This window comes from Stegodyphus dumicola, chromosome 7, assembly GCF_044657685.1.
Source record: "Stegodyphus dumicola isolate Sdum_Otavi_A_Nest chromosome 7, ASM4465768v1".
Taxonomy (NCBI): Eukaryota; Metazoa; Arthropoda; class Arachnida; order Araneae; family Eresidae; genus Stegodyphus; species Stegodyphus dumicola.
In genome coordinates, this window is record NC_140774.1 from 12,101,302 (window position 1) to 12,123,880 (window position 22,579).

Genomic DNA, 22,579 nt, shown 5'->3' on the forward strand with positions numbered 1-22,579 from the left:
AAAAAATATTTTTTATTGTATTTTTTATAATATTTTTATATTATTTTATATGTATATTATATTTAAAATTTTGTAGTATTATATTTTATTTTTTCTATATAATGCAATAAATTGTTAAATCTATAGAAAAACGATAATAATTTCACAAAAGTCACTTTCTTAGGTCAATCAGCTTATGTGGCCTCTCTTATTGCTGCCTAATTTAAATGTGGCCTCTAATGGTAAAAAGGTTCCCCACCTCTGACATATACTATAGAATTATTAAGTATTTATTTGAAGCCAGTAATAAAAAATCAGCATTGCCTTGTCTAGGATTTGAATGTTGTATCTTCTGATTAGTCGTTGGACATGTTCCAGTTACACCAAAAGAGCATGCAGTGGAGAAAGAAAAAATTCCTTATAAATGCAAGCAATTTTGTTCAGTTTTCCTAATTAAAAAAAAAGTATTCCTTCAGTACCAGCAATTAATGCCTTGGGTATGAATAATATTCCAATAGCAATTAGTTAGTGTCCTCTGTGTATTCTTTTTGGCATTAGCACAACCACCTTGGTGCAGCTTGGCATGTTTTACAGGGTAAAGGAATGATGAGTTAAAATGACAAAAAAATAATTTATCACTTCCATACAGATTGCTACATATGTACATATTTTATGTTTGTCGAAATTTCATGGCGTTATTTTTAAAAATAGATTCAAAGCAATTGTTTCCCTTTCCCATTTTGCTGCAAAATACTGTTCCCTGCATACATTTTACCGTAGTTTCTTCCACTGCAGGTAAACCTGTAATGGCATATTTTAAAACTGACTTTATGGCAAAAAATACGAGGGCTATCCAGAAAGTAGATTACGTTTTGGAATAAAAAAATAAACAAAGTATAGGAAACAAATTTTATTATATATAGATGAAAGCCACACTCAAATACTACTTTTCTACATAGTCACCATACAAATTAAGGCATTTATCGTAGCGATGTACGAGCTTGGAAATTCCTTCGTCGAAAAATTTGGCCGCCTGCGCCTTCAACCACTTCGTTACCTCTTCTTGCAGCTGTGCGTCGTCATCAAAACGCTGCATAGCCAGCCACTTCTTCATTGCTGGGAATAGGTGGAAGTCGCTCGGTGCCAGGTCGGGACTGTACGGCGGATGAGGAAACAACTCCCACTTAAAAGATTCAAGAACTTTACGAGTGACATTTGCCGTGTGGGGCCGGGCGTTGTCGTGAATCAACAAGATCTTAGAGCTCAACATTCCTCTGCGCTTGTTTTGAATTGCTCTTCTGAGTTTTTGGAGAGTTTGGCAATACCTTTGAGAGTTTATTGTAGTGCCTCTTTCCAGGAAGTCCACCAAAATTACACCTTTTCTGTCCCAAAAAACAGTCGCCATCATCTTCCTTGCCGACATTGTTTGCATGCATTTCTTGGGTTTTTGGGAAGAACTTGTGTGCCCCCACTGCATTGATTGCAATTTCGTTTCACAGTTCACATGTTTCACCCATGTTTCGTCACCAGTAACGATGCGATCGGGTAAAGAGTCACCATCCTTATGGTAAGCGTCCAAAAAGTTCAATGCTGCAGCCATTCGCTGATTTTTGTGGTCCTCTGTCAAGATTTTTGGAATCCATCTTGCACAAAACTTGTGGTAACCAAGCTTTTCGCTGATGATTTCGTGCAACAAACTTCGCGAAATTTGTGGAAAACTCAAAGAAAGTTCCGTTATTGTGAAATTTCGATTTTCACGGACTTTAGCATCGACTTTTTCGAGAAGTTCGGCGGTCACTATGCTGGGTCTCCCACTTCGATCTTCGTCGTGAACATTGGTTCGGCCATTTTGAAATCTTATGACCCACTGACGCACTCCACCTTCAGTGATAATGTTGTCCCCATACACTTCACGAAGCTGCCGATAGATTTCTATCGGTTTACAGTTTTTTGCAGTCAGAAACCTTATTACTGAGCGCAGCTCGCGGGATTTTCAATTAACGCAGACATTTCAAACCGTCACAGTATCTGAACGGAGCACAGCACGAACCTCTCACTAGCACGGCTAGATGCAGACTGAGCTGCGCAACGCTCTGACCCCAAGATGGCCGCGCTAGCCCCGCCCCTAGCGGACACAGACGGAAACGTAATCTACTTCCTGGATGGCCCTCGTATTATGATTTGTCTCTAAAATGGCTTGGAATGTAATAAATTGGACACACACGATGGCTTATCAAAACTGAAGGGACGGTTATGTGCATGTTTTCCTGGATAGTTAATTACATGCATGATTATAGAGTTTAATGCAGGTGACTTATTTGAGGTAGTTGTGCTAATATGTGCATAAAATCTTTTCATATAGTTTTGGATATGAACCATATTAGTACAATTGGTGCTTGTAAATCTTTTTTTTTTTTTTTAATCAAGAAATGGGTAAATGAAGGGTGATGACTGTGACTTGAATGAGATTAATTATTTAGCATCTGCATGCTTATTATTATTTGTTGAAAATCCTATAACTTTCTCCTTTTTGATAGCAAGTATCTGGTATAAAAATTAGTTGTTTTTGGATAACTTCTGGTTGTGATTAGTGATTAATGTTTCTAAAACAGTCAGTTGATTAAAATCATTGATATCTTGAAGCATATCTTAAGGCATACCTTGAAGCATACCTAGGTTGTATGCTCTCCCTAAAGTCCACAAAATTGGAATTCTGTTTCGACACATAGTTTCCAGTGTAGGAATAGCATCATATCTTTTGGCCATATATTTAGTTTCCAGATTATCCTCTTTTACTTTCTAACAATAGTCACATTGTAAAAAATTCTTTTGAAGTCATCGATAGACTTGAAGATTTTTCTTTCCTGCATTCTATTATGGTTTCTTTTGATGTGAAATCACTGTTCACTTATCTTCCAGTCAAAGGAGCACTAAATTGTCTTCAAATAGGCTTTGAGAATTCCATTTCACATGTACTGAAATTGGAGAGTTAATTTCTTTTACTAAAACCTCTTTCAAACACACTTTGTTTTCCAAAATAAATATTATTGCAAATTGAGGGATTAGCTATGGGTTATCCCCTCAGTCCTGTACTTACTGACATTTACATGTACTATTTTGAGCTTACATTATTTGAGAAACTTTCTTTTTGTCTTTAGTGCCTGGTAATCAAGATGATTTATCCCAGATTTTATCTATTGTGAATTCTAATGATCCAGCCCTCCAGTTCACTCTTGAAATTGAATCTGACAATTCCCTGCCCTTCCTTGATATTCTTATAATTCGCAATGAATCTGATTTTAGTGCTACTGTTTACCATAAACTCCTTTCTATTTGTTTACCACCTGGTGCTTAGCCATGTCGCCTGGTTAAGCAAAAAAATGGCTTCTTTTTACTATTATGTATTTCACACTCTCAAGGTTTGTCCCTCAGAACCCGTGCTTGTTAACAAACTCAATTATTTGAAATCATTTGCCATTGACCAAGGATTTTCTCCCATGGTCATTGATAAAGCCTTTAAAAAATTTTCAGTTTACCATCAAAGAAGATATTCCGCTATTAGAAATAACATTAATAATCTTGTCATGCTTCCATATTATCCTTCTGTCAGTAACAAAATTGCATGCGTGCTTTAAAAGATCAATTTTAATGTCATTTTCTCACCTATCAATAAAATCCTCGGTTAAACTCATAAAATTTCCATTTCTAACTTTAATTCTTGGGGAATTTATAGCATATCATGTCAGTGGGGTTTGACATACATTGGCCAAACGAAAAGAGCAAGTATCATATCAAGGAACACAAATCTTCTGTCCAAAAAATCGAAATTAACAAATCTTTTGATAGCTAATCATTTTTGGGCAATTAATTATAATTTTGACTTTGAGTCTGCAAAAGTCATTCAAAAAGCTTCTTCAGCTGCTGAATTGAATTTTCTTGAGGCTGTTCACATTCACAAAAATTTATTTTGTTTAGTTAATGTCTACGTCCAATCTGGTCTTTCCTAATGCTTTTAAAACTCTATTAACTTAATTTTTGAATTTCGTTTATTTTTTTGCTGATAGTTGGCACTACCTTCTCATTTTGTTTTACTGTGGAGTATAAATACGACCGTTATGCGCATTGCTTTCTAGTCTTGCAGATTTCTTTGTTCCTGATGAAGAGGAACTTGTACCTGTTTGCCCTCGAAATCGATTGAGATCTTGACTTAAACCTACACCAAACTCAAGGTTGTTGTGTTACTTATTTTATACCTTAAATTTTCCAATTTATGTCCCTCCCCTTCCAAAAAGTAAGTGTTTATGCAAGCAAATTTTGTTTTAGATAAAAATATAAGGAAATTTGTCATTATTTCCCCCTCCCTTTCATTCAAGTTTTATAGCTAGGCTTTGTCCAGTTTCATTTTCAAAACTTTTCATAACTAAAGTCTGGAGTTTGCGGCCATCATGCTGCAAAGCTTTATGAGATGCACTTGAGAAAGACTGCATGCAGAATACTATTTGCTTTCATAACTTGTGAAACTTTTGGAAAACCGAGCTTTAAAAAAACAAGCAAACATTACAAAATAGGAAACATTATTTTGGCCATTTATAAAATCAAAATCATTTTTAATCTTGGGTTTAATCTTGGGTTGTCTACCAATCACACTGCCAATAATTCCATTCCTGATTCTTCTGTCCTCTGACCATTGTGGTAACCTTAGATGCTTTTCTGGATTCTTTTGAAAAGGTGGAAATTTTTAATTTTTTTCTTTCCTATTAAACGAGGGTGACGATGGCTTTTTCTTTAATTCCGCATAAGCTTCAGACTAATTAAACAGGCATTCACATTGCATAATTTTTTTTGTAGCTCTTTCCCATAGAAAATTCCCAGACAACAGTTTATGTTAATTTTTATTGCATTTTGCATCATGCAGTTACTGGAAATTCTGAAGAATGAAACAGAAGCAAAGCATTATTTCGAGGATTAAGTTATTTTGGTAAAAAACTGTAAGTGTTCCTATTCTTATGCGGTGAAACTATGTATGATAGAAATTCAGTGTCAACAGAAGTGCTGACAGTGTTAGAATAAGAACTGAAAATTAGTTTGAAAAAAATCATTTGTCGTCTTATTTAGTAGATTTCGTATGAAAATGGAGACAGATGCAGAGAATAGCAATTACAATTTTGAATTTGTTTGCCTAATAATATTCACTGGGAATCAATAAACTTTTTAATATCTGATGCTGATTTTAATTTGCTGATGTCGGAAGCGTACTTACACTCCCTACCTTATGAATGAGTTATATTCTGATCAAGTGATGACACCCTGAATTTGCTTGTGAAATGTTACTAGTTTTGGTATACGTATCTCCTAATGATGTTCATGAGATATAAGCTATAAATAGTTGCAAATAAACAATTATGATTACTAAAATAAACAAGTAATATATTTTAAATGCAGTACAGTACAAAGTCCGTAATCCGGACTCGTCGGGACTTCGGCGATTCCGAATTATAGATCATCAATTTAAATCTAGTAAGATGGCATGCAGAAATTATACAATTAAAAATATGAAACCATAATTTCTGAAATAAAGAGCAATGATCTAAAGGGTATTAAAATTTACCCCCCCAAAAAAGCTTAATATTTATTTGTTTATTTTATTAAACACTTCTTTCAATGCAAGTTGTTTAAATTGCTTCGTTGTGCTAATACTTCCTCTTAATTTTCTAAAAACCGATACAGTTTTTTTTTTTTTTTCAGTTACAAAGTTCCACTGTTCAAGTCCTGTAATTGCTGTGTTGAGTAATGAGTTCAATGAATTCATCTGCAAATTGTTCAGCAGCTTCAGTAACAGCACAAGCATTTTCACCTGAAATTTTTAATTGTCTTATATCATGGCGATTTTTAAATTTGGTTAACTAACCTGTCAAATATGTGCACTCAGTGTATATTTCTTCATGAAATATTTTGGCTTGAGCAATTAGCATTGGACCCCTCAATGGCATGCCCTAGCTGCGACGCTGCCTGACCCAGTCAATCATCACTTTGTCATGATCGTCACTTTTAGGATAACGAACCCTTTTTCTGTTATTCATTGCAAGTGGGGTGTCGGAATCCACAAAAAATTCAAAAAGTTTCTTTTTCTTTTTGCTTATGTCATATACAGTTGACTTTCCAATTTCATATTCCTCGCATAATTTTGAGACGGATATGCCTTTATCCATTTTTTGCTGCAATTCCACTTTTTGTTTGATGGACATTGAAACATGCTTTCGCTTTGTAGATCCTTTGGCAGCTCCAGAATTAGAAACTCTTTTTTACATAATCGAAAGTTCAAGCTTAATTTTTATAAAATTTCTGTAATAGTGTGCAAAAAATAATAAGCCGGATCCAATTACATTGGTTATCATAAATTAAGGAAAAATCACAAAAATCACAATTACTGAAAAAGTTATATGTAGAATTTTATGAAACTTACCCACAATATACAACACATAGTAAGGTATCAAATAACATAAATAAATTACCAGACAATTATGGTAGTACAGAAATTAGCAGATGTATAAAATGAACAAATCGACGGTGTCAGTTTGCTATAGGAAAAGTACCTTCAATATGGAATATGGTTGCCTCTAGAAGCAATACAGCACATATAGCGATGCCTGATGCTTTCAATTATGCGGTCTATCAGTTCCATAGGAAGCGAGGGCCATTGCTCTTGCAAAGCAGTTGGAAGCATGGCAAGGGTCTGAGGGGGTGGATTGAGAGCAGTTAGACGTCTCTCTAAAGCATCCCAAACATGCTCGATAGGATTCAAGTTCGGGGATCGAGCTGGCCACTCCATGCGCATAATTATTTCCTGTTGAAGATAATCATTCACGATGCAAGCTGTGTATGGTCTTGCATTATCGTCCTCTAAGGCCCTGTACAGACGAGGGCGTAAGGGGCATAAGTGGTTAAAGCTGAGGTCCGTTGCCAAGGCAACCAGTGTCTGCTACGTCACAGAATCTGGTTTAGGGCTCGTGGCATAGGGTTCAAAGTTTTTAACTTTACGCCGAGTTTGGGATAAGCGTCGACCAATCAGAGAGAAGCTAAAACAAAGCGGCTTTCTTTAGACGATTTCACTGTCACATTGAAGGCAACGTTTTTTTTAACCGCTTGCCTGATTATCCCGAGTTATCTCGGGTTTGTATATGTTGCAGTTAATTATTATCCCGAGAAAACTCGGGCGAAGCAGAATTTGTTAGTACGATTTCTTTTATCACGGTTTTACTCGGTCTGGAGGAAATGAAAGGAAATATTTAGCTTTGATTGGTAGTTTGCCAAATTTTGTTGGTTGCGCGGTTCTTTTGGAGGGACTGGTCGCGTGTTTCCCTATTGTATAGTATACGTTGGCTTGTGCATTAGTAATGTATAAAGAAGGATGCGTGTGTTGAAAAAAATAAAATAATGGCGATGATGGAAGATAGCGAAAGCAATGATTTTTCAGATAGTGATTATGAAAAGGTGGGGGAAAAAATAAAAAAAAATCAAATCCAACGAGACAGTGTACTCTGTGCTCCTGTGAAAGAGATTCCACCGGTAAGCCAGTAAGAAAAGAGACCAGATACCAGTGTAGAACGTCAGGTATCACTCTATGTTGTCCCTTGTTTCAAAAACTATCATACAAAGATTAATATTTAACTTTTTTTCATTTGCCCGAGATAACTCGGGATAGTAAACTAATATTAAAAATAAATGCTTTTACACCTTCAAAAAATTAAAAATTCAACTTAAAACCTACATATTTTGATTTGTTTCGTTTTGTTGTATTTAATAATAAAATTAAAAAAATGTGATGATTTTTTACAATTTTTTTCAAAAAAATTTGTAAGGGAAGCGGTTAATATGGAACACATTGTATCCAAATGAGTTGTAATTGTATAAGAACGAAATAATGAGTTGTAATCGTATCCGAACAAAATAAAGAGTTGATCTCGCAAGAAATCTACGATGATGACATGCATTTTTTAATGAGTTTTTTAATTTATATTGGAAAATATGGATGAAACTCGTAAAACGAAAGTTAAGCTCAGGATTATGCATGCTGTGTATGATCCTGTAGATGATTGATCCCATCCAATATTTTTCATTTAATTGTGAAAATTCTTTAAAAAATGCATGATTGCAAAAATTTTATTTTTTCTGTGTAAATTATTATTATTACTTTCTTTCTGACTATAATTTTTTTCCTGTTTAATTATTTTTGTATTTAAGAATAAATTTATTGAAAAAGCTGGAAATATTGTATTGCTATTTGCTTCAAATGCTGATTTTCTTTCCAAACAAACTTCATGAATTAATTTTACTAAAACATCAAATCAATATCAAGAATCTGCTGTTTTTTTAACAGTAAAAATATTACTTTAAAGAAAAAAGAAAAAGTTAGTTTCACTTATTTAAGAATAGTCACAATAGTCAATTCAATGGTGTAAGCTTTGTATAAGTAATAAAAGATTAATCTTTTGAGAAAAATGCTCTTATGAATTCCAAGAGGGAAAAAATGTAGTGAAATATCCTTAAAACAGTCAAAAGTCTAGACAGTTCTGTCTCCTGATGAAGTTCTGTTCTGTTTTTTAATTACGTTCACCATGAAAGGAATTTACTTTTAATGAAACTGAATAGCACACATAAATCGTAACATGGACTATAATTTAATGAATAGTATTTATTATTATTATTATCCACTCTTTATTACTATCATTTGAATGGAATTTTGGTCATTAAATTCATGCTATTTCTCTGGTAGAAATTCCTGGATAAGGTATGAATGTTTATAATTTTGAAGACTTGGGTACCTAAAATTTGTCAATGTCAAATTACTTTTGAGATTTGGTCGTAAATAGAAATGACAGCATATGTTTAAATTAAATTCAGGGGTGCAGCTTATATATGCAAATTATTAAAAATAGTTGTATACAAACAGCTGGCAACACAGCAAAATGTATTTAATGATTGAGCATAAAATACATTGTTGGGTGAACATTTCCTAGTATTAGTTGTGGTTGCTGGTTATTGTGACCAGTTGTGGGATACTAGTACTAGGGATAATTGATACTGGTAGTGCAGCAAACTACTATAGTGATCGACAGGGACAGTGAATAAGGAGTGCTATCCTTTTGATTGAAAATTAAAATAATAATAATGTATAGTAAGTACTATTTTTAGCTTAACTGCTTTCACACCTGCAAAATGGAAAAATATTATATACAGGCTATCTGTTAGTTATCCTCTCAAGATTTTTTTTTAATTAGGCATATTTAGAATATTGTATTTCTCCTAAGAGAAATTATATATAAAAATTAAGGAAGGTTTATATATATATAAATATGCATGTGAATGTTTATAGTATAGAGAGTACTACAGTACAATGCAGAAATATTCCATACTGCTTTGCATAGAAATATATGTGCCAACCAAGTATTGGTCTTTCAAAAAAATATCTCTCGACCATTTTGTTCTTTTTTGTTTTTTGCCGTCTTCCGTTGCCTCTTGGCTAATGAGAAGGGCGGATAAAAGATCGTTATGTTGAGCCAGTAAAAGTTTGTGGCGAGCTGAAAAAGCCATGACACAACGAAAAAACAATCAGAGCGAATGTGGGAAATCAATCGAGTGGGAGAACAGCGCGCAAAAGTTGTAGACATTCCACGCATGCGCAAATTTAGCTTCTCTCATTGGCCACGGCTTACACCTTGTTCTCGCAGGTGTGAACAGGTCTCCGTATTTTATGCCCTTATGACTATGCGCTTTACGCCCACGTCTGAATGCACCTTAATGGGCACGCATAAGCATCAAGGTGTCACCTCTATAAACCGGAGTATGCATCTCTTTAATGGATGTTTGACAGATGATAACGGGTTCCAGGTTCTCTCCATATCAAATAATGCCTACTATCGCTTTCTAGACTAAACCTAGACTTATCTGTAAAGAGAACAGCCCTCCACTGATCAGGTGTCAAGTAGACATGTTGTCGGGCCTACTGCAAACGGTCCCTCCTATGGCATGACGTGAGCGGCACACAAATGGCTAGTTGCCTCGCATACAGACCACCTTCCTGAAGCCTTCTACGCACAGTTGACGTTGACACCAACCTTCCGGTGGCTGCAGCAAGGGAATATCTAAGAAGAGTCGGAGTAGCAGTTCTATTCCTGCGTGCACATAATGTCAAATATTGGTCATCGGCACTCGTAGCAGTTGGCCATCCTTGGCTGAACCTCCTAGATGCCGAATCTGTGGTTTGAAATCGCCTCCAAAGTCTATGAACCACAGAAGGACTCGCATTTAGCCATCTAACCACTTCTCTTTGACTTTGACCTGCCTCTAGTCTCCCAATGGCTCTCCATCACAGTTCTGCAGGCAAATGATGCCTGGAGGTCATTGTTACGAATTGGCTGTCTCAGATTTCTGATGTCACTGTTACAGTGAAATATGTGGGCTTGCTCTCGAACATGGACTTTTATGCTCCTCGCACATGACGTATTCCAAAAGCGGCGCCACTAATTTGCATATTGCAGTTTTATTCAGCTACTCTTACTTGGCAACATATTCAAGGTTTACACGGTTTGGCTTATTTTTGAGGGAGTTATTGCTATTTTTGTGATTTTTCCTTAATTTATGATAACCAGTGTAGAAGATTAAGGAACAGCGCAATCTGCAACATTTACTGAAAAGAATCAGTAAAAATAATTTTAACCTAGCTTATACCATCCGTTATACATTAAATGTGCATGCATAAACACATTACGCGCATGCGTAAAGCATACAAAAAAAAAGTTTATGGCTTTGAAGTCTGGATTGTAGATCATTCCGGATAATGGACATCCGGATTATGGAGTTTGTACTGTATATCATAAATAAAAAGTTATAAATGAATAAAGAAGTATGTTATACAGTACATACCTTGGATTCTTGTCTTTGAAACATCTGAATGGGGTGAGGATGAGGGTAATAGATCTTTTCATGGATGGGGGTCATTTGCTCTCTCGCGAATCATTGACAAGTAAAGGAAACATTTGTGATGGCAGTGCTGTATAAGAGGAGGAAAAAGTTGGCATATTAGATGGGCCAGCAACACCTAAAGTGCCTGTCTTAAAAACATTAATGAATTAGTTTTTTTCCGAATATATATATATATATATATAAATATATATATATACATATATATATATATATATATATTTTATATATATACATATAATTTAATAAATAAGATGACAGCCCTGTATGGTAACATGTACAGCACACTGTACTTAAGTAAACCTCTTATCATTTGTGTTTTGTTTTTCTAGAAATATGAAGTTTTTGTTTACTTACTTTTGGATTCTAAACAAATTTGAATAAGCTTTTGAGAATAAATTTGTTCATATCAAAAATGATTGTAAAGTGGAGAGTGATTGCATTTTATTGCTAAAAGGTATCAATGGATTGTTTCTTGAGTATTAACTAAAATCAGGTTTTTTCCTCTTCCCAAAAAAGTGAATATTTTGAGGGTTTTTTTTTTTTTTTTTTTTTTTTTTACTGTTTTTAATGTAAAGTGAATTATGCTTCATTTGCAGTGGAAATTTTAAAATCTGTTTACAAAAATTAATAAAAGCATAAATTGATTATAAACCGCCTAAGTCCTTTTCAAATATTATAACAAACTATATTTTCCTTCTCATAATTTGTATTTGTATACTATATATTAAAAAAAAGCTGTCATTTAAAGATCAAGTGTAATAGGATTTCATCACATCATGCTTTTTTTTTTTTTTTTGACAAAAAATGTCTGAACAGAATTGAGAATAGAAAAATTGGAATTTATGATTCATGATATAACTCATTATTTTTACAGTTTTTTCAAAAAACAAGAAAATAGAGTATTTTAAGAGCTGTCCTAAATGCTATATTCGCTAATGAAGGCCGGTTGCCACACTGTTAGTCTTCTCTTTAAATCTAGGATAAAATAGGAGCGTTCATGATTGTATAGTATGTTTGTAAAATGAAAGCAGTTAAAATTTGTTCATCAAAATGTCGTTGCCTTAAGAGTTTGGTAAGAAGGGTACTCAGCTTTTGTATTTCATCCCTCAGGAATATTATTGATGGAAATCTTAATGGAGTTATATTAGCCTTTACCAAATTGTTGAATTGTTAATCTCATATACAGTGCTTCTATGTATTGTGTTGCTTATATTTTGGGTCATTCAAAAAGATCTGCTATTTCCTCCCCTCCCAAACTGAGGCACATTTTTTTTTCTTCTGATTATTTTGCTACTGCTGATGTGGAGTGACTTTCATCAAAGCAGGTGTTTTCAGCTCATGTTACATAATTCTGGCATGTATTGCAGCAGCATAATTTTTGTTTCAGTGCTGTGCTAAGACAAGGGAAAAGATCTTTTTTGTCATATTATATCCTTTTATTTAATAATAAAAGGAAAATAATTCTAGTTATACTTCTTGTAAAATTTGTGTTATATGTGGACAAAGGGCTATTTCTGATGACACATTTCAAAGGTGGTTTAAGCATGGCAGTTTCTGCACACTCTGGATGACCATCTTTGTAAACAAGGACCTGCTAAAAGCAGCTTTTATTAAAAATCAACATCATACAATTCAGGAACTATCAGACTGAATAAATATTTCCAAAAGTATGGTACATGATCATTTGAGGAAGAATGGATATACATAAATTATGATCTATAGATACCACATACATAAAGAGAAGAATATACTTGCACAGGTTTTGGCATGTGATTCTTTGTTGGGAAAAAAAGAATAAAGAAGCTTTGCACCCCAAAATTAAATGCTTTATTCATGTTGGGACTACAAAGGAACTGTGCGAGTTATCACCATTAAGTCTGGGAAAAAATTTGGAAAATACTGTTCCTAAATGGCAGCTTTAAAAGCAGAAATCAAAGCAAAGTGCCCAGAAATGACCAGTCTTCAAGGTTTTGTTTCCTGTTATGACAGTGTTTGGCCTCACATTTTGATGAATGTTGGACAGAAATTTATCGAGTATGGCTGGGGTGTTTTTGTCATCCTCCTATATTGACCTATACCTTGCTCTCTTTGATTTTTATCTGTTCATGTCTTTGAATGAACAGGATTTTACTTTTTTGAAGACTCAAGCAGCGCATCAATGATTTCTATATGAATAAACCTGATGACTTTTAAAAAAAAAAGAATTTTCCAGCTGCCTGAGAGATGGCAAAAAAGTCACAGAATAAAATGGAGCTTTTGTGAATCAAAGAAAGTTTCTTATGTTTTTGTACTGCTTCATTTTTATTTCACCATCAGAAACCACAGAACTTTTGGCATGACCCAATATATTCCAGTCTATCTACTGAATAATGCAAACTTAGAAGATGGCAAGAACTTCAGAAGTATAGTTTCTGTACTAATACTTTAGCATCATTGTAAAAAACATGTTTATGTCAAATTTTTGTAACCTGGAGACCATCTGTGTGAATAAATTTCAAAAATATCGTTTTCACTTTCACCATAATTCTAAATATTTTGCTTATTTGTGATTTATATCTTTTTTCTTTATAGGAGGTGTTCGGCACTTGAGTCCTTCTCTTTGGAAGATGACCAACTTGACATCTTTGTACCTGAACAATAATTCTTTGAGTAGAATACCAGCAGAAATTTGTCTTTTGTCTAATCTTGCTCATCTAAATGTATCTTATAACAAATTACGAGACGTACCTCCTGAAATGGGTGAGATGACATCTCTTCGCGAATTGATTTTAAGTCACAATTGCATTTCAACTATACCTACTGAATTGGGAAAGTTATTTAAATTATGTAAACTAGGTAAGTACAGTAATTTATGTAAATAAGTCAATTGTTTAATGTTCGTAGTAAATTTTTAATCTGATTTGTACCACGAAAAAAATTTTTTTAGCCTTGTGCATCTTATTAGTACAGATATTTGGTACTCTTCTGTTATCAGGACAAGATTAAGAAATGTATGTATGTATACACAGCGCCGGCGCAAGGTTATCCGGCGCCCGCCTGCAAAATAGCTGAAGTCGCCCCCCCTTTTTTTCTAAATTTTCATATAGGAGAAGAAAATTTTGAAGAAAGCATTTGTTGGAATTGATTTTAACAATTTATTGAGAATAATTTATTTTTCTGCATTTTATATTTACAAATTTTTCTATAATTTCTTTTCCATCTATTTCTTGACAGATTTCATTTTCAGTGGCAATCAAAGCTAAATTTATGAGTCTTTCCTGCGATATACTTGAACGTAAATCTGTCTTGATCAATTTTAATTTGGAGAATGATCTTTCGCTACTAGCAACACTAACAGGAATGCTCAGTACGATCTTCAAGTTCGGGAAGCACAAATTATTTGACACAATTAAGTTCAAAATATAGAATGGGTCATTCATACCGGCTGTAAAAATGTCTTTCGAAGCTACTATTTCGTCATAGAGTTCTTCTGCGTTAATATCTTTATTGTCATCACACTGTAACAATTTTTCTAATTTATCACATTTTATTTTGAAATTTGCGTTATCGATTTCTGATAAATTACCCAGGATACTAAAATTATCGCAGTGATTTTTCATTGCATCATATCTTTCGTTTAATGATGTCCAAGCAGTATCCAAAATTCTAAAAAAGATTCCTAAAATTTATTCCTAAAATTCAAAATATTAAGTTGTAAAAATTAATTTCACTTGACTTTTGTGTTTGAAATAAAAAGTGACATAAATATATGTCGATCGCCTTCGCGTGTGGCGTCACAAATCGATGGAGGAGGCCTGTAGATATCTAGTTGTCCTTGGGTGTAGCCCCAGAAGCCAACTTAATATTAAAAATCTAATAAAGATTCTCAATGTTTAATGAAAATAACTGAATATAAAACTTCAGTTCTTTACTTCGGCCATCTCAGCTGACGTGCCTAGGGTACTGCGATACTGCGATATACTGTATTGTACTGGGTTTCTATTGCCGGAGCAATACTTCCCAGTCATGCAAGGAGTTCCATGCGGAGCCTGGTATTAGAAAATACCTGATTGAGTTTCCCCTGAGGGGAGAAATAACAGGGAGAAAAGGGGGTTACGGCGCAATTTTCGCCTGTGTTGACAGGAGCTGATGCCAGCTATTTGCAATACTGGTCCAACCAAGAACAAGTCCAGAGTAATTACTCCAAAGTCCGTAAGATGCTCGTAGCCTGCTGGCACTTCACTGTGATTGGTCGAAATCTAGATTGGAATCCTTGTCAGAAAAGATGATGTGGAAAGATGCACACGGAGCGTCAGCATGGAGTACTCACGAGTAACACTTAATTATTGGCTTGCCTAATTGAGTGTGCAGCATAAGGTCGGATGAGCAAATCGTCCGGGATGATTTCGTAGCTCAGAATATACTCAAAGTTAGCTGTACTGTTGGTCTTTGCTTTCCTGAAAAAGTTTCCATTTATCTTGGATATAGTCCTTGATATAATCAATATGAAAGTTGCGATTAAATCTTCATTTCTAATATAGTGTGGGGCGTTAGTGATGGTTCTCAGGATCTTATTTTGCAGAACTTGGAGCCGATGAATTTCACTTGCCTTAGCACTTGCCCAGGCCGAGGAGGCATATATAACAGGCCTGACAATTGCAGTGTAAAGCCTTCTTTTGCGTGCAAGGTTTAATCCAGAGTCCTTAGAAAGTAGTGGGTAAAGCTTTTTCACAATGCCGTACGCTTTTCCACACACACTGTTTATGTGTGTATTCCAGGTAAACGATCAATTTAAAATGACTCCTAGGTATTTTGCTGTACTTACAGTAGGGACTGTTTTCCCGAAGAATGTAACATTACAGGTGAGGGGGTCTGTGGTCTTGAATTTTCTGATAACTAAAACTTTTGACTTCTCCGGGTTGATCTGAATTTTCCATCGTTGACACCATGCTTCAATATTAGGAATAATCCGCTGAATCTTTTCCAAGGCGTGGTTTGGTCGTCTGGACTTCGCGATGATGGCGGTGTCATCCGCGTAGCATGCTAACATAATATTAGGGTATTGACTGAATTTTGGAAAGTCATTTACGTATAAAATATAAAATATTGGTCCAAGGATACTTCCTTGTGGGACACCAGTGTAAATTTGATGTGGGTTTGAACTGGAATCTCCTTGCCGCACTGAAAAAGTTCCGGAGTTCAAAAATGAGCTGAGGATGAGAATAATTTCCCGTGGAAAATTCAAATTGATGAGCTTAAAAATAAGTCCTCTATGCCAGACGCGGTCAAATGCACCTAGGGTAAGGTCCTCAAGCGGCTTTTTATATGCCTTTTGTCTTTCTGTACAAAAGCGTGCGCGAACCATGGACCTATAAGAGATAGACTAACCCAGTAGGCGGAGCGCGCGTCACCGACATGTCGGCAAGAAAGAGTAGGGACGATCTGTTTAACTTTAACACTGAAACCTACGGCGTTTGTATCACATAACTCTTTTTAATTATTAAATGGGATATATTGTATAGTGATGAGATTATGAAAGCCACAGTTTTTTCCAAATAGGGTTTAATCTATCTCATTAAAGCACTTTTTAACTGCATTTCGCGCATTTTTTTCATGCGTAATTCTTGTACAAACATCTTTACTTTGGTAAAACGGTAAAAATTCTAAGCATAAAGTTTATGAACTTAATTTTGCGTAAAAATAAAGTAAAATTAAATAAGATTGATAGTACGTGATGCTTTGAAATAAATAAGGTAAAATTAAACAAGATCTGATATTTTTGTTATTATTATTTTTTTAATTTAATGAACATTTTCAGGCAATGAGTTTCCAAACTATAATAACATTACAAAAACATCATATTTATTTGATTATGTGATCATTAAGTTATTAACATTAAAGTGGATTAGTTACTTTAATAATTCATAAAATTCAGAGCATAAAATTTTCTGAGCGTAATGAAGGAAAAAAAAAGATAAAATAAAATCTAGAAGTACTCAGATTTTATATTACGCCCAAAAGGAACCTTTTTAAAAGTTTTGTGTGTTATCTATATTTATTGAATATCATGTTCTTCGTAAACCACATACATTTGAATACAGCATATCTTTAGAATTTCCGCACTGGAGATAAAACTGTTATTTTCCGTACAGTGCTCGCTCTCTTTGAACTCGTTGAGTTTGTTAATCAAAAATTCGCTAAAGTTTTACAAAATATGAAATAGATTAAAACAAATTCGAAATCCGGCCGTCCAGATGCCCATGGGGTGGAGGATTACATTATTCAAAATTTGATGGCTGTAGATACTGTCGTTTTTGCCACAGTGCAAGAAACATACATGTATTCATGCAGATTCTTCATTATTTAATTTCTTTACATATAATACAGGGCGATAATATTTGGTAACAACAATTTGCAAGGAGACACGGACACTTATAGTAAAACAGCGCAAAATTCCGCTTCGAAACTAACAGCCTTTCTAGGCTACCACCGCTTTGGGCTAACAAATTAAATTAACAGTAAATAAAAAAAAAAAAAAAAAAAAAAAAAAAAATGTTATACAGAACTAAAAATAAATTTTACAAAATAATCGCTATAAAATACAAGCAAAATTAATTAGTACGGTTAAATACAATTTTAATATTAGAATTAAATGTATAAAAAACTTTTAAGGAGTCAAAAGTGTTTATCACTGTGATGTATTATGAAATGTAATTGAAATAAAATTCCTTTATAGAAATTATGCTATAATACTCATCTATAATTTAAAAAAAGCAGCACAATTTAGAATTTTAAACAAAACTTTCAAAAATTCGTTTTTAAATATTTTAGTACTTTTTACTTATTTACATCAATAAAAGCATAAAAATTGCAAGAGAAAATTGCTTTTTTGAAATTTTCTATTAGTTCAGATTTAAAATATGTTTTTCTAAAGGAAGTAGTTACAAATTTCCTTACAACATAGGAAATGCTAAAAAAATATCCAGCCCTGAAACCATGCAATAGCTTTATAATTATTTGGAACGTTAATTATGCTTGATAAATATGCTAAATTTTTAAAAATCAATCTCAATTTCAAAAATAAAAGTATGTAGAAATTCTAATTTGTGAAATGAGGCGCTACAACCAGCTTTTTCTTGACAATTATACACGCTGCAATAGGCAACAAATGTTAAATTTCTGCAAATCGTCCCTACTCCTCCGGATGTGATCAGGGTGACAGCCAGCAGGGCCTCAGACGAGGGAGAAAACCCGTTTGGGTTTGTCTATTTCTTATAAGGTCCATGGCGCGAACACACCAAGATGCTTAATTGGGGAGTCTAGTCATTAAATAAATTGTATAAATGTTGAGAATTTGGACTTAGACTATAAACACCGGCAACCTTCTTCCCCCCCCTCCCCCGAAATAGAAAATAAACTCTCTATACAAGTGTCCAGATAGCGAAATATCCAGCTATCTGTCGAAAACCGAAATTACCGGTATTACAACAGCACCCACATTACAATAACAATAGCTTATCTTATAATAATAAAAGCAAGTGTAATGTGTCTGTCTGTCTGTCTGACCGAGCTCTCCAGCCAAATCTATCGCACGCAGGGACCTGGAATTTTTTATACGGAAGCACATAGGGGCTGGCCACCAGACCTCGAAGCCCGATTTTCGATTTTTGAATTAGAAAAATTTAAAAAAAATTATTTATAATTTATTAATCACGGTTTTTTTGACTCACTGATATTATTATTTGTTTTCAAATAACGTTCGATTGTAACAATTGATTTCTTTATTCTAGCGTTAGTTTGCTGTTTTGACGATACATTAAATCGATTAATTACAATTCATTTCTTTTTTGTAGCTTGTGGGGGGGGGAAGAGAGAGAGACAGTCTACATGTCCTACACTACTATTCCTGCGCTATTCACTTATCTGCATTTTCTAAATGCACGGGCAACGCCGGGCGGGTACACCTAGTTAGTTTATAAAATAATATGATCAGTGATAAAAATATAACAACCTGGCAACTAGGTACCTAATCGCCTTTTATAAATTGCCGTGCCGTACACTCAGTACACCAGCTAGTGTACTCCTGTCTGCCTCGAGTATTGCTGATTACTTGAACGATGAATATCTATCGTATTGTTTAAGGCGTCTTAGGGTAGGTTTCAGTTTTTATCTTGCTTACATTCTTCTGCGTGTTTGGACAACTGAAAACTATACATCAGCATAAGTTTTTAATAACCATGGAGTTTAATACTGTGCTATAACTACTATTTCTTTAACTATAGGTATATTAAAAATCAATAACCAGGATGAGTAAGAAGGAAACGAAAGGCACATATATTTAAATATGATTGTAGGCAAATGGTAATAATATTACAACTCACTTATGTAGTAATTCTTGAATACTTTGTAAAGTTTTTTTGGGGGGGGGTGAGGGAAAAAACACACTGGTCCGCGAAATTTTTTCGTAGGTTTTACCGGTGAAAAAAGGTTGAGAAGCACTGCTCTATAGAGTTTTGCGTTTTCGTCCATGCAAATCTTGCCCTCCTTCCAACTCCCGTGAAGAAAATGAAAAGTTGGTGCCTGTGTTCATTCTTACATATGGCAAAATGGCAAATTTTCCCTGATAGAAAGGGCTAATCCGTTTCCCCCTTCCTGTCCTCACAGAAATTTTCAAGAAAAAAAACCCGTATTTCACTGTATACATTTTAAATAAAAATATAATATAAACGATAAAATAGGATAAATAGAAATTATATTAAGTAAAATAAAATAAGAAAGTATTTCATCAAATGGACTTTTCTTTTCCAATAGTAGTAAGGTTATTCTGCATCGAAAATTTTCTTCACCAACCACTCAGTGACTCAGTAAATACGAAAATGGAATATCCCTGACGATTGACGGATGGGTGACAAGGCATTGATGGATGAGTTGGAGGGGAAAGGTGGGGAGGGGCAATACCTTCTGTTAGGAGGTGTTGGGAGGGGGCACGAACTCCCATGGTCCCTGTCCTGTGTAAGCATTCAAGAAACATTCCCCGATAAATGCACATTCTTTCGCATTTAAAAAAAAAAAAAAAAAATGCTCTGTGTCGTTCGCTGGTCGGCGCCCACCTGCAAAGAAGGCCTTGCGGGCCCGCTTCCGCCGGCCCTGTGTATACACATGCATATATGAACGTACGTATGTATGTGTGTATACATATTCACAAATATGCACATACATTCATACACACATGCATACATACATTTCAAAATCCGGTCAGGATAACAGAAAAGTATCAAATAGTTTGTAACATAAAATATTAAAAAAATATTTAGATATTTATAAGCCTATCAAAAGAACTGTAATATTTTTTGCATCACAGGAATATTTTATTAGTGAATGGCTGCTAGCATCTTAGTTATAAAGCTCATTTTATTCTAAAATGTCCTTGAAAGTACAGCCACCAGCAATGATGTGATCTTTATTTTATGATTAAAAAGAAAGGATTTGAAAATTGAGATAATTTTAATCTGTACATATTTATATTCCTCTTGATGGAAAAAAATGGGGACACTACTTAGAACCCCTAAATTTTGAACTCGTTCTTCTCCATCTGAACTTGTGCACTTCAAAGCCTGAATTTTGAATTAGTTTTTATTTCCTGTATTGTGCAATTTTAATAAAATTTAGATTAATATCTTAAAGATTTAAAAGCTGTATGCTGCCGCTTGGCAAAGCATGAGATTAATTTAGATGTCAAACAACATAAATCACTGTTATGTTTTCAAATTTTCACAGGACTAGTTTCGATGGTTTTACCGAGCTGCAATCGTCAGCTGCAAAAGTGCAATTAATACTTGTTTGGCGTGTTATTGTATCTTAAAGTATGAGATATTTGTGTTTCATATTCAATCAGACAACTTAGTGAATTAAGTAAATATCTTGCCACTTGCCAAAGCTTAAGATATTTATTTGTATTTTGATTTAATCAACAAATTTGGTGATTTCAAACTCAGCAATGTGTTGCCACTGACCGAAATAAAATATTTTTTACATCCATGCACAATGTGCTGCTTCAACAAAGTGTAAGGTATTTAATTTTTCTTTCAAATTTAATCTTTGTGTTATTGATTTAAGAACTTAAACAGTTTAAAAACAATAAACACAGTTCTTCATCTTTGTTTAATCATTAATTGAATCTGCGAAATTACATTAACTAAATGAATTAAAATTATGTATTTTCTTCTTTGTCATTACTATTTTAGATTGTTGGCTGCTCCAGTAACTAGTATATTTTAACATTGGTAATATTTTTCTTTGTAGTAACACTCAATCCAGCAGTTTATTGAACTCAGTAACACAAAAAAATTTTGCTGCTGTGACAAATCTTGGAAACAAGATCCGTACATTGCGTGTCTTCAAATATTTGTAATTTTGAATGTGAATTTGGGAGTGTTAACCATATTCCACATGATATATTTTAAATAAACAAGTGGTTTTCATGTTAAGTCTCTCAGAATCTGTTTAGTGAAAGAAAGAAAGAAAGAAAGAAAAAAAAAAAAAAAAAAAAAAGACATTTGTAAAGCTCATTGACATTTTATGTAAAAAAAATAGAAAAGAGCATGCAGTGTGTTAGAATTTGCAAAATCTGGAATTAAAACTTGGATTTGTTGCTTTGAACCAGATATAAAACAGTTTACCATGCAGTGTTTCACTTCTGAAGCAAAAAAAAAAAAAAAAAAAAAAAAAAAAAATGATTAGTCTTACAGTCATGACTGATAATGCATATAAAAAAGGTATATATCTCAGAAATAGCTAAATTAGTTTAGAGAAGGAAAAATATATGATCTCATAGATTTATAATTGCTAAGGGTGAAAATATAGAGAGAGGTTTTTGGAGAGCATTTTTTGAGTTTAAAACTGGTGAATGATGTTTTTCCTTTCTTTCTTTGCAAACATTTCCAAGGATATATTTAATTCTCTGGAATTACCTTAGAACAGATGCTACATTTTTAAGCTGCCATTGTTTTCTGTAAACTGAAATACATAAAATGGGAGGAAGGAGAGTATTGCCCGTCCAAGTGCCAATTTAAGATGTCTATTGGATGTCTGTTAGTGTCACTGACCATACAGCTTTTTAAGCCAATATTAGAAATACATCCTAGAATGAAAAGCATAGATTTTTTTTCATAATATTGTTAAGTAATATTTAATGTCATTAGCTTTTGAAGGTAAAATAACACAGACATCAAATATAAGATTATTCACATAAAAAAATTCAAAATGCAATTTTTATTAAAATTTATGTTCTTGTAGTATAAATTAATGAGAAGGTCATTGAAGTATTCATACAAAAGAATAAATTTTCATCTCTATAGCTATCAGAAATCTGTGCAGCTGTGTTATATATAAGGGTTATTTGGAAACTAAGGTCCAAATCATTGTAGGCGCACACATGCATACTGACTCCTGGCATGTCTTGCTCGTCACATGATGCCATTTACATTGGAATTGCTGTGTACAGTGTCAGTTCAAAATGTTTAAAACAATTGATAAGCCCACCGACTCTAAAATACGGTCAGTGATTCAGTTTTTAACAGCAGGGAAAGTTTCAGCAGTGAAAATTCATCGACAAATAAGTGACATGTATGGCCCCCCA

At 33.9% G+C, this 22,579-nt stretch overlaps 1 protein-coding gene across 1 annotated transcript in view; it reads left to right on the top strand.

The window, feature by feature from the left end:
• Positions 1-22,579, top strand: part of twin (CCR4-NOT transcription complex subunit 6-like twin) — a 422,061-nt gene that overhangs the window by 31,015 nt on the left and 368,467 nt on the right. Inside the window, exon 3 of the mRNA XM_085819876.1 lies at positions 13,534-13,797. Within this exon, the coding sequence (XP_085676002.1) occupies positions 13,534-13,797 (264 nt within the window). The remainder of the gene's footprint in view (positions 1-13,533; positions 13,798-22,579) is intronic.